General features: G+C 39.2%; 1 protein-coding gene across 1 annotated transcript in view; it reads left to right on the top strand.

The window, feature by feature from the left end:
* The first annotated feature begins 5,124 nt into the window (after positions 1–5,124).
* LOC111814224 overlaps positions 5,125–21,050 on the top strand; it is a 69,821-nt gene continuing 53,895 nt past the window's right edge. Inside the window, exons 1-2 of the mRNA XM_023707122.1 lie at positions 5,125–5,380; positions 12,918–12,964. Of these exons, the coding sequence (XP_023562890.1) occupies positions 5,230–5,380; positions 12,918–12,964 (198 nt within the window). The 5' untranslated portion in view covers positions 5,125–5,229. The remainder of the gene's footprint in view (positions 5,381–12,917; positions 12,965–21,050) is intronic.

Here is a 21,050-nt window from a genome sequence, read left to right as displayed (position 1 = left end):
TAAGACAGTGTGACCTTTCACCCAGGATCTCTCAGGCTCTTCTAGAGTTTCTGCAGTTGGCACATATGGTATCAGAAATCCATTGCTATTCTTCCTTTGTAATATTAGATGAACAGACTTAGAGCAGCTGTTTCTATACTGCTGGATTTCATTGAAATGCGGGCTTTAAAAGCCCTTCACTTGTCATTTTGAGTTAGCATGCCTTAATCACAAATCTCACCATAATATAATTCAACTGATGCCTGAAACTCAATACAGCAGAACATTGGCTGAACAGTGCACTTAGCAGCAATCACCAACTAGAATGTATATTTTCCATGGAAATGTCCTTTTACATTATTTGTGGCCTCAGAAATGTCTAATATATCCATTTTTCTAATACAACCAGATATAGCAGTCTCCATTATGCTCTTCCCTCTTTTCTTTATCCCACTGGGAACATATATGGGAATAAGATAACCTGTCTACTTTCAGGTTTAATCCTACTAAAAAATTGATATGCCCCTCTCAGTCAAAGAACTGTAGTAATTAGACAGTGCTGAGTACACTTGTCTGTCTTAAAGCTGAGATGAGAAAACTTCCAGTTTAGTGATCAGCAGTTCAATGGTTCAGAACAGAGGAATATCAATCACATAAACAAAAATATCTCTGTGTGTTTGGAAGGTGGAGTTATAGAACTTGGCAATAAGTACTCAGTTAACCTCTGTGCCTCAGTTACTGTTCTCTTGTTCCTGGGATAAATACACAACATCCAAAATTAAGGAAGGAAAGGTTTATTTAGCTCAGTTAGTGGAGGCTCAGTCCATGCTCAGCTGGCTCCAAGGCAGGATGGCACAAGGCAGAGAACAGCAGTTCTTGGTGGTAGAAAACAGCACAGAGCAGAGGAGGAGCAGTGGCTGAGGCAGCAGAGGCAAGCCTCTCTCCCTTCCCTACACTGTAATGCAGATTATCCACCCCACAGCGGGAACAGCACTAAGACCGGTAAGGGAGATTTGGATCAAGAATTAGTCACAAACTCTAGAAGCTGCCCCATGACTGCAGGAGCCTTTGCGGGGACAACTTGACACAAACCATAACACTCTGGTATACTGGAGATTGTTTTTATCTGCTTGTCTTCACAGGCTGTTTATTTAAAAGTTCAACTGTTAAGACTACATGTGAATGTTCTCAGTGTTGATTTTAATGCTGCTTTTCAAAATAAACTAGACTCTTCGTGTCCATTTAAAGCCTTCATATGGACATTGAAAGCCAGATGCAAGGATAAGTAAGCTAAGCTACTCTTACTTTTTTTTTTTTTTTTTTCAGAACCGGGGATTGAACTCAGGCCCTTGCACTTGCCAGGGAAGTGCTTATTCCACTGAGCCATCTCCCTGGCCTCTTATTTTTTAAATACACTACAAATATTTATTTTTAAAAAACCCAACTGTGGGGAAGTTCTTTTAGAATTTGTTTCTCACATAAACTTATATCCAGGAATAAAGAGATGATCTTTACTTTATTGATGCAATCATTGCATTAAGAATTGGGATTCGATGTATTGAATTTTAGGCAGAATTTGCTGGGCATTGAGACATAAAATGGTTACAGTTGCCCATTTTTCCTCCAGCAGTATTTTAAGTCATGAGATAGATCTTGGGTATGCGTTCATTCATTTATTTATTTAAAAATATTCACTCAGTTCTTCCTATAATGGGTGAAGAATTACTGCATGGATGAGATGGAACGTATTCTTGGCTCAGTATAGGGAGCTAGGGGCCGGGGAGATAGCTCAGTACAATAAGCGCTTGCCTGGCAAGCACAAGGGCCTGAGTTCAATCTCCAGTTCCGCCAAAAGTAAATAAATAAATAAAGTATAGGTAGCTAGGGTAATAAAACAAATACCCCTAATACAAAGTGACTTAATTTCATTACAGGCATGTGTTGCGCGTGTCTGTGTGCTCATGTGTAAGATGAGGGAGGGCAGTGCTCTTTGTGCAGGTAAGGCATGCTCTTTAATCACTGCTTCACCCTCCAGATCCACTTTCCATCCTTTTCTACCCTGCTCTTTCTTTACAGGGTTTCTTCATTCAAACTTTGAGTAACTCGTGTCCTGGTTGCCAGAGACACAGCTGGCCTGGTTCCTTCAGGCCCAGTTTTTCTGTCAGAAGTCAGTGCTCAAGCAGGACACCCAGGGCAGGCAGTGACAACCATCTCAGTAGACATCCAACTCAAGGACTATCATGTCTGACCTCACACAAGGCAATATCCCCTTAACCAAGAGGTTAGACGGGTCAAGACCTGTTTAATAAGCTTTTGGCTACAGAATTACTGATACCACACCAGGCCCTGTGCAACGCACCCATTTTACCAGTAGTCAAGTCATTGGGAGAATATCATCTAGCTCGGGATTTCAGAATTATCAGTGAGGCAGTGCTCCATGTCCACCCCTTAGTGGCAGACCCACACCCCTTGCCTGCACGGATCCTGGGAGACCTTAACAGGTTTCCGTCCTTGACCTCAATGATACCTTCTTTTCTATTCATGGGAACTCCAGCTCTCAGTACTTGTTAGAGTCACCTCTCTAGGTTAAAACCCAAGCCACTTGAGGTGACAAGAAACAGACCACAAACCTCACACACCTGCCAACCAGTGGATGCCCTCAAGTTTTTCTCAAAAAAGCTCCCCCTCAATAACCTATTAGGCCAAATAAATCATTTTGTTTCCTCCAAATAAAAAGAAAAATTGGCCCCATCTTGAAAATAGAGTTCCTCCTTGAATGACTTCTGTAGCTAGTTTTGCTTGCTGTGACATTCCTGAGGTCCTTCTCCAAGTTATAAAATGACCTCTGTTGGCTTGTCCTTATTTTTTCCTGGGATTCTAACGGGGTCAAGATTTTGTCAGTGGAGACCCTCCAATTGTGTTTCTATATTTCCCTGAAAAGATTGCTGTTACCCCATGACCAGTAACTGTTTGCTGGTGCCTGGTTATGAAAATTCAACTGAATGAGTGTTAGTAAATACCCAAACAAATATCATGCATTGGAAAAATAAAATTAGGGGAGGTGCTATAGATATTTCCTGATGGGCCCTTTCATTCTTTGACTGGAGCTACATTGGCAGACACTTCTCCTGCCTGGAAAACACAAGCAATCAGCTCATCTGTTTACTATTAAAAATAGTCTCTGTCTCAAGCCTCAGGGACTTTTCATCCTATGTGGCACTAATTCCTGCTCATGTCTTTCAGAAAACTGAACAGAACATGCATTTATCTTATTATCTAAATATTTATATATTTATAAATATTATCTAAATATGTGTTTATAAATATTATCTAAATATTTATGTATTTTATCTTATTTATATGCATCTAAGGGTGCACTCACCTGAACCTGAACAAGGCTCCAGGAGATCGCTATCCTTTATTAATGGTTCTCACAGCCTTAATATTTAGACCATACATATTTAATCCCTGTGTCAAATTTGTTTTTTTCTTGTTTAACAGCCATTAAGATACCAATGATGACCCAAGCCAAGGACCAAAACTCACTTCCATTCTGTGACTCATCAAAAAGTCTCCAGAGGAAGAGTATGGTTGCCTTGGCTTGCTAGATCAGGCAGGATAAAAGTTATTTGGCCTCCAGATACTTAGCGCCAGTGCCCTTATTCAGCGAGAAGTAACTACAAAATATAGATATTCCTCACTCTGGAATCCTTAAAGATTTTCAGGGACCAGATCTCTCAGGGGCAAATAACATAGATAGTACCATTACAAGTTATGGGTTCACTCTCCCTCCACTCACCTAAACCTGAGCAAGGCCTCCGGGCCAACCCCCTGACCTTTAATCCTAAAACATTCTACCTAAAGGCAAAACTAAAATCAAAGAGAACTCTGGACTTCCAAAGACCCAACCCAGAATGCACATGTGCTAGACCTGCCTAAATACCTGCAGTGACTTTTTTTCATTTGAAACTTGCTAAAGGTTCATACATGTGCACTGCATCTCATGCATCCAATTATAACAGAATGAATTATGGGAAAGGGCATGTGCAGTTGATACAACTGATATACCTCAGCACCATGTCAGTCCTGTTGTCAGTCATCCCTGAAAGACCCAATAAGAGGGACCCTAGGCTAGGTGAACATCTCAGATCTTTAAATCCAACTGCATCCATGTTTGCTCCATTTTCCTTTCCACTTGGGCCATATTTCCTTTCCACCAGCATGTGTCAACTCACTCTGAGCAAAAGTATACCTTCACCTAATTAAACTTCATTTAAACTAGATGCATTTTTCTTACCAGTGGGGCAATATCCAACTCTCCATTCATTGTAAGAAATACCAATCCTGGAACACTAACACCAGCAATAACATCTCCACATTCACACTGGGACAATCCTGCTGAAAACTGAGTCATTCTGGACCCGTCTTCCCAACTCTTATCAAAGCATGTAAATTGTGTACTATTACTTACATTTTTGAAATTGACTTTTTAATGTTTTTAAAGCAAGTTTATATTGTCTCAATTACATTGTTAAAATTCCTAGTTATATTTTTAATACACATTAGCTTAAATAAATAGCTATGAAAATAGAAGATCTCATCTGCATACCACTGAAACATGAGGACATCACATTAGAGCACAACAAAAGGGTGATAGGACTGGTCAAGAACAAGATTCAGGATTCTCCAGAGCTGCAAGTTCCATAACATGTCCGCTTCCTTATGTTGCTGCTACCCTGATGAGGTGGGGTGGTTGATAAGTTCATTTATGCCTGTAGAAAGCCCCAGAAAAGCACAAGTGCTTTACATGCTGTGCAAGAGTAGAAATTAGAATGTAGCCCTTCCTCAAAAACAACAGAATAGGGCTGGGGAGATAGCCCAGCAGCATAAGCACCTGCCTGGCAAGTGTAAGATCCTGTGTTTGATCCCTGGTTAAAAGTAGAAAAACAGAATATCATGAAAAGAGATGTGGGCTTTGAAGAGAAGCCTTGATCTAGCTCAGTGGACAAAGAAAACATGGAGCTATTTGGGTCCAGGAAGCCTGTCCCCAGGGGGACCAGGATTACATTACCAACGTTCCACACACTTGCTGGAACTTTAGGGGTTCTAAAGTTCTGTTAATTATGCTGGGGTCCAGGGCTCAGAAGGGCCAGCCTCAGGGCCCAGGGCTGTGATGGGTCACAGTCCCTGAGGAGGGGCCACTTGTCCAATCAGTACCAGGGACTTCCACACTTGCCGGGCTGAGAGGCCATGTGCTGGCCGAGAACATGGAGCCAGCTCTTCCTGCCGGTTTTCCTCTCCTTGTTTCTCATCCAACTGCTTATCAACTTCTCAGACAATGGGTTTTCCCACATCTTAAGTCAGAGGAACAAGCAGAAAAGTAAAAGGGAGATTGAGGAGGGTGAGTGTTCCCGAGCCCAGAGGCAAGTGCTTGTCAGGCTCCACTATGTCTTATCTTTTAGCAATGCCATCCTGGCTCACTGAAATTGCTGCCTCAAAAGTTGCTGCTTGGTTTTGGAGGAAGGCATCTTTAAAGGCTTTAGATATTTTGGGGAAAGCCAATGTTAAGTGGAAATCAAATTGGTTTCCTTTATCTGAAACATAAAAGGGGGATAAAACCAGGATCAATTTGAGAAAAGCGTGAGTTTTGTGTTTGTGACCTATAGCCAATACACTTCATGGTGTGGATGAGACTGGGTTTTGTTCTAATCTAATCCCACTCACTAGCCATACAGCTTTTTCTTAGTGTTTAGGTCTCAGCTAAGAAATTGCTCAATGGGATTTTCGTTCCTTTTTGTTTACAGTACCTAGGCTGAGCCTGGCCTTTGCACTGAATTATATCCCCAGCCCTCTTTGTTTTAATTTTTGGACAGGGCCTGGATAAATTGTCAAATTGCACAAGCTGAGCTTGAATTTGTGATCCTCTTTCTTCATAGCCTCCCAGGGTTGGGTTATAGGTGTGTGCCACCATGCCCAGCTAGTTTGAGTTTTTCTTAAACACTACTTCAGTGTGGAGGGTTCCTTTAGTTTTCCTCCCCAGCTAAAAAATTTTTGAGGCAAATCTATGCTGAGTTGAATTCATTAACCTGGAAATAAGGTTTTTTAATATCTTAAAATGGAGCTGCATACATAAAATAGAATTTGAATTACTCTGAAAATATGCTATAAGGCCAAGAATGCCATTTTTAGGAAGACTAATTATTTCTGTGCATTTCCAGAATATAAAGTGTACAACAATGTTAGTATGTGTAAGCAAACCAGGCTTCCAGCTAAACCTGAACACAGCAGCTCTCAGCTTTGCACTGAAATTAGAATCCCATTTGAATGGAGGGGGCTGGGCGGAAGCAGACGCTAACTTGTTTCCTTTGATCTCATTTGCCCCATACATCTCCTTTTTGTTTTAATCTCCTGATCACTCCCATACGTACTTCAAGAGAAACTGTGTCCCAGTGAAATTCTGGCCCCTTCTCCTTGTAAACAATACTTCAAATACAGGCCAAGCATAGAAACATACCTACCATTCCCAGATTCCCTAGCGAGATGAAGACATACAAAATTGTTTTTCAAAATATTTTACTAGAATGCTGAAGACAAAAAGAAAAGTAAATAAACATATGAAACAGATGAAAAGTTATAAATAACTTTTTGGTCTCCAAAGATCAAAGTTCCTGGTTTCAGCTAATTCATGCCTAGCGCTGACCAGTTCTGATCCATATTCCTGGGCAAACACTTACCTTTGCCTGAGAAGCAGGTTCATCTTGCCATTAGCACGTTGACTGTTGGCTTCCTGGTCTCAGACAGGCTTTCTCCTCAGACAGGTTGCATTTAACATTCCCATCGCACAAAGACCTGGCTTCTTAGGCATACAAAGGCATCCTAAGCCTTCATGGAAAATTTCACTTACATCTCTGGTTGTGCTCTAAAAAATAGTACTTGGTAAAGAATTGCCCACCAAGCCCTGAGTTTAACTAAATATTTACTCAAAGGGTGATGGATTTTATTGACTAAATTTGAAATTTTCTGGTTCTAAGTTTTTCTGCTGCTAAGAAAAATGAGGGATTTGGAGTTACACTGAGCTGTGACATAAAACTGAATTATTATATTGAGAGACTTACAAGGTGTGATGAACAGAGGTGGTGAATATTTAAATTTTACATTTATTGCAGCAAGACATACTGCCATTAATCAAAATATTCACCCTTGCTTCAAATACAATTACTGATTTTTCTCACTGTTTTCAGAGACAATTTTGGAAGTCCTTTTGCATATCTTTGTAACGTGTAATAAAAATTACAGTGAATGGGGCTAGGGAGATAGCTACATGGCATAAATGCCTGCCTGGCAAGTGCAAGATCAAGAGTTCGATCCCCAGTGCTGCAGAACCTCGAGTGCACCATGTAGGCCCCAGAACCATATGTGGTGGCGCACGCTTATAATCCCAGTACTAGGGAGGCTAAGACAGGAGGATCACTAGTCCAAGCCATATATATATATTACAGTGAATGTTGATGTCTAGTGCCATCCAGCAGAAAAGCAGGTCATGATAAAAGTCACAGAAGAAGACTTACAGAGCTGCTTTAGAAAGTAATGAGAGGGGCCAGGGAGATAACTCAGTAGAATAAGTGCTTGTTTGGCAAGCGCAAGGGACTGCCAAAAACGAACAAACAAACAAAAAGTGTTGAGAATGTTGGGATAACTGTGCGCATGTGTGTTTGTAGGTGTATTAATGCAAATGTGTCGTAATTTTTTTTTTAATGTATTTGGTACAGGGTCTCACTACGCAGCTCAGACTTGTAGTGATCCTCCTGTTTTCAGCCTCCCCAGAGCTGGAATTACAGGTGTGCACCACCACGCCCAGTCTCGGTTGCTAGCTCAACACACCTGGGGGCCGGGCCATCATGGCATGTAGTGCCAGACATTGACAGCCGATCCCTGTTCTTGCCTAAGCAGGTGCTTAGTCTGCTGAGCCATCTCACCAGCCCTTCCTGCAATAATTTTTTTTTTAATTTAAGCTTGCATTATTTCTTGATTATATCTTGTACATCAAATTCTAGCTGTTCTTTAATGCTCCCCTTGGTCTACTGGATTTGAGTAGTGCTATGAGAAGTACTGATTTTGTTCTACTGAATTCTTTCCCTGCCTTTCTGATTGTCCCTATGTCATGGAGAGTCAGATGAACTCAGAGATGAAAGGGCAGCGGCTCAGACTGTCTGGACTCATCTCCCAGTTCTGCCGTTTACTAGGTGCACACCTAGTGGGTCACGGTTGCTCTGTCAGTAAAATGAGAATGGTATCTTCCTCAAATGACAAAGCTGAAAAATACAGGCAGGGCCATAAAATTTCAAGAATCTCAGAAAGGGCCAGGGAGATGGCTCAGTGGAGTAAGTGCTTCCCTGGCAAGTGCAAGGGCCTGAGTTCAAGCCCCAGTTCTGAAAAAAAAAAAAAAAAAAAATCTCAGAGAGGAATTGCGATTGAAGTGAGGGAGACAAGCACAGAGAGGAAAGAGCTACCTTCAAAGGCAGTGGTGCTTCTGCAGTTTGTTCAAGCTCAGCAGCCCTGAACATGAAGAGCAGGAGGGAGTTGGGAGCAACTGTCATAGTGGCAATCTTGGGGCCCTGATCCCCCTCCACATTCTCAACTGTCTCCAGAGACAGGCAGCAGAGGTAGCAGGCACAGTTGCCCGAGCCAGCAATGGATGTGGATCATAAGTATGATAGGAAGATGCAATAAAATGTCTTAAAAATTCAAAGCCACAGCTCACCTCTAGAAAGAGTCTGCAAGTTTGAAACCACTAGGAGAACTAAAGGAACAGAATAAATTAATAATATAAGATAACTTACAAATACTGCTAAAGAAGAAACCAAGTATAATGGTGTTAATATTAGATGAAACTAAATTCAAGTTTCAAAATAATTTAGAAGTATAAATGACATTCAGTTTTAACATAGGCAATACATCAAGAAAACGTATATAAACATAACAGAAAAGCTTTGAAATAAAGCAAAAAACTGATAGAAATTTAAAAAAAGCATTTGAAAAATTCAAAACTACATGAATTCACTTCATGTGCCTGCATCATAAATCAGCAAATCAAGTAAATAAACCATAAGGCTGTAGGATAGAGATTTTCAATATGTAGAATCTTGTGATTTGTTGGGGGTTTTTTTGTAGCTGTTCTTTAAAAAATTCCCTTCTAGATAACTTCACTTAACTTAACCTATTAACATTTAACGATTATTCATTGCAATACCAATAAAAAGGTTTCATGTTATATGCAGTGTAATATATTTTGATGCCAGGCATCTCTGGATGTTTGAAATGGTGACCCTTCCTGGGAGAAGAGAAAGCCAAGGACGTTTCAATATTGATAGGAAACTGATAGAATGGCCAGAGAGAAGTACAAGCCAGTGATGCTGCAGAAATCATGAAAAATGTAAGCAAAAGGAAGGCAGTAACTAGACAGAATATATACAAACACCAGTCCTGCGGTGAGAAGAATCTGGTGCCTGAAAGCACCACAGAAATTGCTATGACCCCTTCAGGAAGAGCATAGAAGAAAGAACCAGAAGGTACATGCAGCACAGAGCTCAGCTGCTCCTCGCTGGTTTTCCGAGGGAGACCATAATGACTATCAAGGAGATTGCTAGTTAGTCACACAAATGCCAATGGAAGCCTCTGGCATGGAACCAGTGCAGTCCATTCACTGACCTATGCTGAGGAAGGAACCTGACTCCTTAGAGGCTTTTTGCCAAAACCTGTAGTTCCAGTTCATTTATTTATTTTTGGGGGGCCTGCCCCTTAGCTCAGCTCTTTAAGTGGCTGCTTCAACAAAGCAGTCAGGCTCAGGTTGCTGTGGTTCCATCCCCACAACTCAAGCCAGCCAAACCTGCCCTGAAGACATTCGGAGAAAAAAAAAAAAATCCTTATTTATTTTTTATCTTTTTAAAAGTTAAAAATTCCTTAATTTTTTTTTAATTCCTGGTACCACTACCACAATTTATTTATTTATTTATTTATTATTATTATTATTATTATTTTTTTTTTTTTTTGAGGAACCGGGGATTGAACTCAGACCCTTGCGCTTGCCAGGGAAGCGCTTATTCTGCTGAGCCATCTCCCAGGCCCCTGCACTACCACAATTTACAGGGCAGTATACCTGATGTAATGAAAAGAAAGAAAAAGACAAAGCTACAACAGAGAAAAGACCTCTAATTGACACTATATTGCATTAATCAACAGCTGCACTTTTGCAAACTGTGGCTATGACAGTCCTGAAGGAGAAGGGCTTCCTGTTTAAGCTGCAGTAACTTTTCTGACTGTGGATCATCATTCCTTCTGTGGCAGATTTTTACATGCATTTGGGACGACTGTCTCAAAGTAACCTGCAGCTTTCCTGACAACCCCTCACTCTCTCTCCTGCTAAGAACCATAGCCCTTTTCTGTTGTTTTTGTAAAACCTTCTGATACCATATCCATCATTTCCACCACCAGCTCCATAACTACCACCATAGAAAGTGCCAGAGCTTCTTCCCCCAAAACTGCTCCCCTTCATGGGTCCGTAATTTGACTGTGGTTATCTACTATAATTTCCCAAATCATTGTAGTTCCTACCACCACCATAGTTACCACCATCAAAATTTCCTCCTTGATTCTGTTGGTGGTATTAAAGAAGATACAGAAGAATATAATTTGAGAAACTACTTTGAAAAATATGGCAAGATTGAAACCATAGAAGTTATGGAAGACAAGGAGAGTGGAAAAAAGAGGATTTGCTTTTGTAACTTTTGATGATCACGACACAATTGATAAAATTTTTGCTCAGAAATACCACGCTATTAATGGGCATAATTGTAAAGCAAAAAAGGCCCTTTCTAAACAAGAGATGCAGTCTGCTAGATCACAAAGAGGTCATGGAGGTGGATCTGGCAACTTTATGGGTCGTGGAGGAAACTTTGGAGGTGGTGGAGGGAATTTTGGCCGTGGTGGAAACTTTGGTGGAAGAGGAGGTTACCGTGGTGGAAACTTTGGTGGAAGAGGAGGTTACGGTGGTGGAGGAGGTGGCTGCAGAGGTAGCTATGGAGGAGGTGATGGTGGATATAATGGATTTGGAGGTGATGGTGGAAACTATGGTGGTGGTTCTGGTTACAGTAGTAGAGAAGGGTGTGGTGATGGTGGACCAGGATATGGAAACCAAGGTGGCGGATACAGTGGTGGTGGAAGAGAATATGATGGTTACGATGTAGTTCCAATTTAATCAAGTGAAAAGCATCAAGCATGTACAAACTGAGGGGTGTGCCACAAACATCTGTCCATTACTCCGCAAAATTACCAGGACTGAGAAAGTGCCACAAGCCAAAAGTGACATGATGAGTAAATGAAATGTGATGCTCTGGATGGGATCTTGAAACGCAGAAAGAAAATCAATGTAAAAGCTAGTGAAATCTTTATAAAGTCTGGAGTTCAGTTCAAAGCAATGCATTAATGTCGGCTTCTTGGTTTTGATAAATGTACTGTAATAGCATAAGATAGTAGCCCTGGAGACAAGTACTCTTCATATGGTGCTTCTGTAACTCTGAAATTATTCCAGAATAAAAATTCCATTTAACAAAAAGGCTGTGACAGAGCAAGCAAGGGAATGCTGTCTACTCAAGCAGTTTGTCCTCCCGCTCCTCTGTCAGGCATTCTAACAGATAATACGCCGGCATCTCTGCCATTTACCTTGCCTGTCCTTCCATTCAGTTTTCCCATGGGGACTTCAAAAATACTGTCGGTTAGAAGGAAATAATTCTCAGTAGGGTTTGATTTGAAAAATGGACCATAAGCTTTTTCCAAGCCAAATCAGATCTACATTCAAAATAGAAAAATTGTGTCTGCATGTTGTACCATATAACCACTTAGTGCCAATAACCACTAAGACAACAATATGTAATGTATTAATTATTGAAACTGTGCTAGTAATTGGTTTTGAAACTGTCTCATTGCTATTTGTTTCTCAATAAAATTTTTTTTAAAAAGAATATAAAAACATGATTAAAAAAATAGAAAATGTCAAACTTTCCCACAGAGCCTGTGAAGAGGCTCTTACTCTAGTAAGAGGCAGTGACCTTATTGTCACTATATCATAGAATAGCTATAACACTAATTTCAGACCATTTTCTTCAAAAAACCATACTGAATAAAGTTACAAAAAGTTTTTAATTTTTATTAATATGTTTGTAGCATATGATTGCATTCATCATGAGTTGTTGGTTCATATTCATAACATATCTTTTTTTTTTACCCCTTCCCTTCCTCCATCTCTCCATCACTTTATTTACAAAATAAATAAAATAAATATTTCAAGGGTTTTAATTTTATTTATTTTTTTATGTGTTTAGTACAGGGTCTCACTATGTAGATTGGGCTCATAGTTGGAATTAGAGGTGTGCGCCACCATGCCCCGTTTCCATCACAGTCTCAGCGGGCTCTGGAGGTGGGGCCTGCATGGCTTGTAGTGCCAGAGGCCCCTGCGCTCTGCCTAAGTAGGGGCTTTAGTCTCCTGAGCTATCTGGCCAGCCCTTGAAGGGTTTTTATACTATGATGTTTTAAATGTACATGATGTTGCCAATTTGGGTTTTTTGTTGTTGTTGTTGTTTTCTTTTTTTTGTTTTGTTTCATTTTTGGGGTTGCTTTTTTTTTTTTTTTTTTACAATCTGGCTAATTGATTTAGAATGAAGCCATTTCATATTCTTCCAAGTACCAAAGGGAAATGAGTTCAGATTTAAATAGAGTTTATGGGAAGAATGTCTAGATACATGAAAACGATGGGGTACAATATTTGAGCATGGGTGAATACGCTTGAAGTAGAAATGAATGAATAAAGTGTACTTTTTAAGTCAAGTTGTACAATGAACAGGCTTTGAGTTTACATTTTGTACTTAACTTTTTTTTTCTTACAGCATGTGCTCAAAAGAAAAACTGTCAATTGTGCACAGAAGACAAGAAAGTAAGTTAATTTTTTATGTGGAAATTATCTTTGGAATGTTATAAACTCACATTTAGGGTAACCATCTAAAATGTGGTAAACTTTGTTTTATCTGAAACTTTATAACAAGAATAACTAATAATAATTATTGAGATCTATCTCTCCATTTCAAATCATTCTTTCATGTCCTAGAATAAACATTGGAAATAACTGAGTTGCAAACATGATCTTCTTCATAGAAAATCATATTTTTAAAAAATGCTTATCCTGAAAAAGAAAATCACACTGAGAATAGGGAAGAATTTGTTGTAAGTAAAAGAAAAGATGCCTTTTGAAATGCAGTGAAAATTTCCTGGGCACTTCTAATCCCACAGGCCGCAAGAAGGGCACCCTGTTCATTACCCACAGTAAAGCTGGGCTCCCTGTTCTGATGAATAAAATGCCTGACTTCATCACTGTTCAGTCCAGATCTGATAGATAGCAGACACACCAGAAATAAAGAAGGAAATGCTGTTACTTTGTTTCACCGAGAGCTCTGCAGCAACCTTTCCAAAACCATTCTAGTCTGATGCTGTTGGTGAACTAACACCAGAGACGAAGGTAACAATCACTAATGAGAAAAGATATTGTGTCAGTTACTTTTCTCTTGTTGCTGGGACAAAATGCCAGATACCCAAAATTAAGTAAGGAAAGGTTTTTGTAGCTCGCAGTTAAAGGAGGTTTCACTCCATACTTGACTAGCTCCAAGGTAGAGTAGCACAAGGCAGAGGGCATCCATTCATGGAAGCAGAAAACAGCAAAGAGCAGAAGGGACGTACAGCAGCTGTGTCTTCTAGCAAGCCCCTCTCCCCTTCTTACATTGTGCTATAAATTATCTGCCCCCAGCAGGTGTAGCACGGACACCCATAATCCTAGCATTGGATCATGAGTTAATCACAAACTCTAGAAGCCATCCTATGACTGCATGAGGCTTTGGGGGGACAACTAGACACAAACCATAACAGGTATTTAATGTAACTGGTGTTTAGTACAGCGAGCCACCATTCTCTGCCTCTTTTCTCCTCTTGGTCAGTTGTCAGCTTTAATGGAGAACTGGGCTCTGGTTCATGAAATTCTCCACCTAGTTTCTGCCATAACCTTCCATGTTTTTCTCTGAGTGGTGATGGCCCAAACACAGTTTTCCCACAGTGTCCTACCTTCCTCACCCTATATATTAGGACATCACTTCCATGGCAAAGTTTGGCGGGGCACTTTGTATGTAGGGTGCTACTTTCTCATTGCCTAACACACTGTACCTACTCCTGGGCCTCAACAAGGTAGGATTGTCCTCCAGTCCTTTAACTCCCTCATTTTTTCCTCTGGTTATTGGCCCTCCCTTGATAGACTCCCTTCCTGTGAATTCTGATAGGAATGCTCACTTGAATGGAATATTCCTCCACTTTTTGATTGCTGAGTGTTCCAGTGTTAAACGGGAATGTTCAAACACAGAGAAACAGTTGGAGCTTGTGCTGTGGTACATACTTGGAGTCCAATCTGCTTGGGAGGCAGAGGCAGGAGGACAGCCTGAGATGAGGACAGGAAGACCAGCCCATACACCACAGCAAAATCCTATCAGAGAGAGAAAGAGAAAACAGAATAATAAAACTTCATATCTCTAAGAACAATCTTGTTTCATGTATGCCTCCCTCCCCAAATGGATTACATTAAAGTAAATAATATATGTTATATATAATATATATATATATGATTTGTATGTTATATAATATATATTTATATACTAAATACTTGACTTTAAAATATTGCAAATCCATTACCATAATCATGAGTTAGCAATAACTTTTTAATATTAATTATCCAGGAAATAATCAATTTACTTTTTCTTTTTCACATTGAAAACATCAGATTCGGGGCCAGGGAGATGGCTCAGTAGAATAAGTGCTTGTCTGGCAAGTGCAAGGGCCTGAGTTCAATCCCCAGTTCCGCCAAAAAAAAAAAAAAAAGGAAAACATCAGATTCATAGGCTGCACTTGGCTGATGCATAGCTTAATTCTATTCTGATCTAAAGTTTCCTTTACCCTCTCTTTTTTTTTTATTACAGCTAACTTCCTTGCCACAGAAACTGGGTTGCTTGCCCCTTATATTTCCTGTAGTCTGGATTTTGATGAGGACATCCATATTCCTCTAAGGGGCTTGATCTTGTTCCTTTTTTTCCTATTATTCTGTTCTTACAAACTGAAAATTAGACGCAGCATCCTGAGCAACAGATTCAGTTAATTTTTTGGCATATCTATGTCATATTGGAGACTTTTACTAGAAGATAAATAAGGATTGTTGTCTAGCATTTGGTGAATTTAGCTATCAGTGATAATCCTGGCCTGGATCCATTATATCCTTGGGGATTACAAAAACCACCATTAGTTAATAGCCTTGTCCTCTTATTTTAAACTGTGCTGGATCTACATTCCCCAGGTTTGATTGGTCCTTCAGTTTATCTATTCCCTTGCTATGCATTATTAGCTGATTCCTGCTCAAGCATATGACATTAAAGTTTGCATTAGTACATCAAATTCATAATTTCTGAGCTCACCTGAGCTCAAGTCTTATCTACTTCTTTCCTTTGGCTGCCAGCATTTCCCAAAATATTCCACAGCAGCAATTCCAAAATTTTCTCACTGCCTTTGAAGTTCCAGTGTTATCTCACTATATCACTCTCAATAGGTAATTTCTTCTCTGATTTTACATTTAGAAATAGAGGCTAAAAATATAAATTTTACCCCCTGAATTGATGGAATTGCTGTCCCTTTTACCCAGCCTTAGACATGTTTACTCTTCCCCTTAGCAGAATATCTCCTCCATTTCCCTCTTACTTCTCATTTGGACCTAACCACAAACATTTCTGAATTGCAACTCATATCACATAAATTGTTTTTATTTTCACTCTCCTTCTGTTCTTGGTTCCCTGGAGAGAAGAGCTGTATTCTATTCATCTCTGCATCTTTCAGACTTCACATGTTTCCTGGCACATGGCTAGCATTCAATAACTATTGAATTAATTCTCCAGCCATTAGAAGAAGGTTCAATTACATTTTATATACTCTATAATAAAATAAGATAGCAAATTTTATCTTTAATTTTATCTTTAAAACCATAACTCATTAGGGTAACTCTGGGGTTATGAGTTTCAAGGCATAACTCATTAGGGTAACTCTGGGGATATGTGTATTTGAGTGTAATTTTAAAAATATTCCCAGTACCTCATAGCGATGAACAAAGGAGTACTTCCATATAATCAATGTAGCATTAGGGAGTAATCTTTTGGAAAAAGATTCCCTGTCCTCTTCTTTGACAATGTCTACTCCCTCCTATACTCTCAGAGAGATTCATGGGTTTATTCATGGCTATTCATGAAGAAATGAGTATTTGAGTTATTCATAGACTGAGAGTTGTAGTATGCCTGGTACAGTCACACTTTATGTCCCCTGCTCCATTGACCAAGAGAAAATATTTATGCTATCTCTTAATTTCCTCACATATTCTAGTTTGGATGATAAATTATATCCTCATGCTTTTTTAATTATGAGGGTATATTCCTTAGATTCTGTTTGAAACTTTCCCTCCCTAAAATTTGGAAGTTTTTACAAAAGAGAAATCTATAGAAAGCAAGTTATTTATAGCCATAACACACACTTTTACACACTACTTATCAAAACTCCATGTGAAAAGCATTTTTGTTGGCATATCATCTTTTATTAGAAAGAAATGTTAAAAAATCATGCTAACCAAAATAGGTTTAAGCACTCTTTTACCTGGGCTTTCATTGTTGTTTACGGTTGTTGTACATCACTGTTGAATCCTGAGTGATAGTCCTCAGTAATAGTGTCACAATGATGAGATTGTCATAAGTAATTTTTATTTTTGCTTAATAAGAGTTATGAGACTACATTTTGTAATTGATTTAAAATATAAATCACAGTAGATTCTAGGTTTTATAATCTGTCACTCATTGATTGTTGGTCAAGGTTGGAATTGTAAGCCTCCAAAAGCCTAGCTTATTTATTGAATTGTTCACATAAAATGATTATTACCACATGCTTGTATAATGCATCTGTAATTGACATAACATTTCTTAAAAAGACTCCTATTTTGATGTTTTCCAGAAAAGGTATGTGTGTGTGTGAGTGCGCTTGCACGTGAGTGTGTGTGTGTTTGTGTGTATGTGTGTGGTAGGGTATGGCATAGCGTAAGGTAGACAGGGTGGTGGGTCCAAATCTGGGTATGTCAGTAAATGTGTCACCTGTCAAAAGTTCCTAAGCTAAAAAGAAGATTGAGAGAAGGAAAGATATAAGGATAGAGAGAAGGAGAAGGAGAAAAGAGAAAGAAGGGAAGGAGAAAGAGAAAGAAGAGGAAGGAAGAGAAGTCTATTAACATGAATTATTTTCCATTGCAACTGTTGTCCAACATCTTACCTGTTCTCGGCATGGTCTTTCTCTTGGAGTTTGATCTCCCTTATGAAGTACAAGGCTGTCAATCTCAAGTTCCTTTACTTTGCTTCTGAACGAAATTATTGTCTTTTCTCCTGAGTCTCTTTTGCTTTAAGAAATTTATTTTGATTTCTAAGGCTAATTTCTTGTATTTCCAAATGCATTACATTTGGAAATACATGCACATTCACAAAGTCAGAGCCTTTTCCATATCCTTGTTTGAAGTTGGTAAGACTTCATACTCATAAGGGTCTTCTTTCTTAGATGTAAGAAAAAGGAATCCATGTAATTTACCCTAAATTATACATTGCTAATTTAAGAATGTCACATAAATTATACCATTCTGCTGGGCAATGAATGTGAAGTTCTTGTCTTTGCGGACTTTTGACTTAAAATAGTTAAGATATCAAATCTTTTTGTGGTTACAGAAACCTAATGGAAACTCACAAAAGGGGGAATTCTTTGACTTGCAAAATTGGCTTCATGCTCAGCTCAATCTTAAGAGATGTTATTCCCATTTCTCTCAGCTCTTTAATCTCCCAACTCTACCTCCCTGAACTGACTTCATTTTTACCATAGTAAATACACAGTCTCATTTGGGAATAGAGTCTGGCTGCCTGCACAACTGCCCTGGTGTCTCTAACTCCAACAAGGGTTACATGTGGCCCAATTCAATCTCATGTTCAATCCAGGAGAAATTATTGAATCAGAGGGAGGTGCTGCCCTGAATGCCACTGTGTGGGTTGATGACCATCCTTGTAATAGAACAGGGGCAGGGCAAAGCTGACTGACAGTTGAGGACCACACAGAGTTGTGAGAAAAGTTCACAAAGGACAGAGGGAATGGTTACCAGAAGAATGGGGATACCAGATGGACAGGCAAATAATAAAGAAATAAACCTGTTTGGTGTGCTGTATTTTAACCTCTGCCCTTTCAGAACATGCATATTCTATTTTCTCTATCCACATACTTTCAAAACGGTTACTGGCAAAACAGCACAACTAATCCTCAACTAAAATTGTACTTACCAAAAGTTACTGTCAGCTGCTCTCCCCATTTCTAAATCTGGAGGCCCAGAGAGATGTGTGTTAATCTTGGTCATGTTTGAATATGGTTTCTTGTGCGCTGTGCTCTTCCAAGTCAGCTATATAGTTAGTTAAAACACTCCCCAAAGCCTACTATTCAATAGAAAGAGAAAGTAGGACAAGAATAGTAAAAGCTCCGAATGTTCAGTGGTTCTTGAAGCACCTATCATATGTTGTGTTGAGGTTCCCTGGCTGAGCAATCCATTAGTCACCTGTCTGGCTGCCCTGAGCTTTGCCTAATGAAGAAGCCCCCTTTCCAGTGTTCTCTGAGACCTCATTAGAAGTGTAACAGTGAATGTTTTTTGTGCTGTGAGCTTGGTTAATGGAAAATTGGCTTAGCACCTAGGTAACCACGAGCTTCTCTCTGCTTAGTTATAGTGCATTCCAGCATTTTATTTCCTTTAAAACCCTTCAAGATGACATGGACTTGAATCCTATAATGCTCTGAGAACTAATAAGTAAGACCAGAAGCCTCTAGGCAACAGGTCTTGAATCTAGGTCTTGTCATTACAGTAACAATCTTTAAGCAACCAACTAAGAGGACAGGACCCATTCTGTTAAAAGTATTAGTTTAGATTTGCCTAATGACTTAACCTTTGATCTTGGTCAACATGAAACAAAAGCTCGCCTGAGATATAACTCAGGCAGATATATTCTTAGGAAGGGTTTAAGGGGTGGTTCTTACACTGGGCATATCGTTACTCCTGCTGGTTTCAGGTGTATACCAAGAAGTGACTGGGAGGGGGGCAAGACCAGTCTTACAGTTAATGGTTACCAACATGGAGCTAAGCTCTTAAATTATAGTCCAGGCTCCCTGTTTACTAAGTGTGCAGCAATATTATATAAGACCTGTAACTACCCTGGGCCTCATTATTTTTATCTAATTAATGAACATAAGAGTGCCAAGCTCATCAGGTCATCATGAGGAAGAAACATGTTAAAATAATATATGCAAATAGAACTATACATGTCACACAGTGGGTCCTATGTCAGTCATTTTCACTACTCTGTCCTTATTTCTGTTTTTGTTATTGTAGTTCTAGTCTTGCCTCCTATGATGGCATAGTTTTTACCACTATGTCTTCCTTTTGCTTCCTTCAATGGGGATTTTAGAATTCATCTTTCCTACTTTTCACATGATTACCTGGCCACCAGTGAGCAGAAGGTGGGTGGAGGTAAAGTAGGGCTGCTTGAGACAGAAAAAGATTCCATTGCAGACAAGAGGCATGAGAAAGAGTGTCAGAGACATTGAGAAAGCTGTCTAATGCGGTCCTTGTTACTGTTTTGTGAAGCAGTGGCTTGCGTTTAGTTCTCTAAATGGGACGTTTGAAAGGGATTTGGTTGCATGTGATTTTTTTTGGAGTGATTTCTCTTTAACAAAATTCCATGAAAATGAGAGCTTTAGAAAAAATAAGAAACAAAAACCAAAGAAGACTTAGATCTCATCTAAAGCCCATATTTGCTGTGAACTATTGGTAACCTTTGTGCAAAATAATCACATAGCGCTGTCCCTGACTTGAGGAAAGGGTGCCCACTGTTGGGAAAATCATGCTGACCAGTGACAGGCCATGGAGGGATGGTAGTTTCGAGGGCAAGGTGGTCCTCATCCACCAAGAGCTGTCAACCAAAAGGGGGATGTTGTGAGTCACTGGCAGCCATCTCTTAACCACAACCGAGGTTTTGGTACCAAGGTGAGGTAAGGAGAACATGAGTAGGTTGCCAATGACATTTACTGTGAATAATAATGATAATCAATGGTGATGATCAATGGTACATATTGAATATTTATTGAACTAACAAAATTAATGTTATTGTGGTTATTAAACTTGACAGTGCTTTTTTTTTCTTTCCGAATACAGTGTATTTGGTGCAGTGAAGAACGTATTTGCAAAAGATACTGTTTTCCATATTATGACTGCAGTATCAGTTCTGTATATTGGGCAAACTGTAGGGGTGAGTTATCTTTATTTAAAATTTTATAGACTTTGTTCTGATTGACTTGCAGATTCCACTGAGTTACTATACATTTGAAGGATTTTAAATTATTATATTTGATTTATTAAGATATAGCAAGTGCAGCACTGTTCATTGGTGTTTCTCTTTCATTTATTGGTTATTTTCAGACAGTTTTGACTCTGATTAACACAGATTCTGATTGGTGGATGCCTTGCTATATATACCACTTGTTAAGAAATTTAAATGTCATTTCTAAAATTCTCTGATATATGGTATACATAGCCTCATTATGGGATGTGTATGTTCTTGTATTGTTACAGGAACTCCAAGAGGCTCTGATGCGTTGTCATGTAGTAAGGATACACTGAGTCCAGCAGTGTGACTGTAACATATTTCCTCAGCTAATATAGTTATATGAAAGTTTCTATTCAGAGTGATTCCCTAAGACTGAACAGTTGTCAGAATCTTTAAATTACTTCTGTAATGTCAGACTTCTTGTATGTTTTATGGTACTTATCAAGGAGAAAGTATCAGTGTTTCAAGGAATTTTTCAGAAAAGTTGAATCAAAAGACTTCCTAGGTGAA

This window comes from Octodon degus, unplaced genomic scaffold (assembly GCF_000260255.1).
Source record: "Octodon degus isolate 3935 unplaced genomic scaffold, OctDeg1.0 scaffold00281, whole genome shotgun sequence".
NCBI lineage: Eukaryota > Metazoa > Chordata > Mammalia > Rodentia > Octodontidae > Octodon > Octodon degus.
Note: the sequence above shows the minus strand (reverse complement) of the source record. Positions and strands in the feature narration are given on the sequence as shown.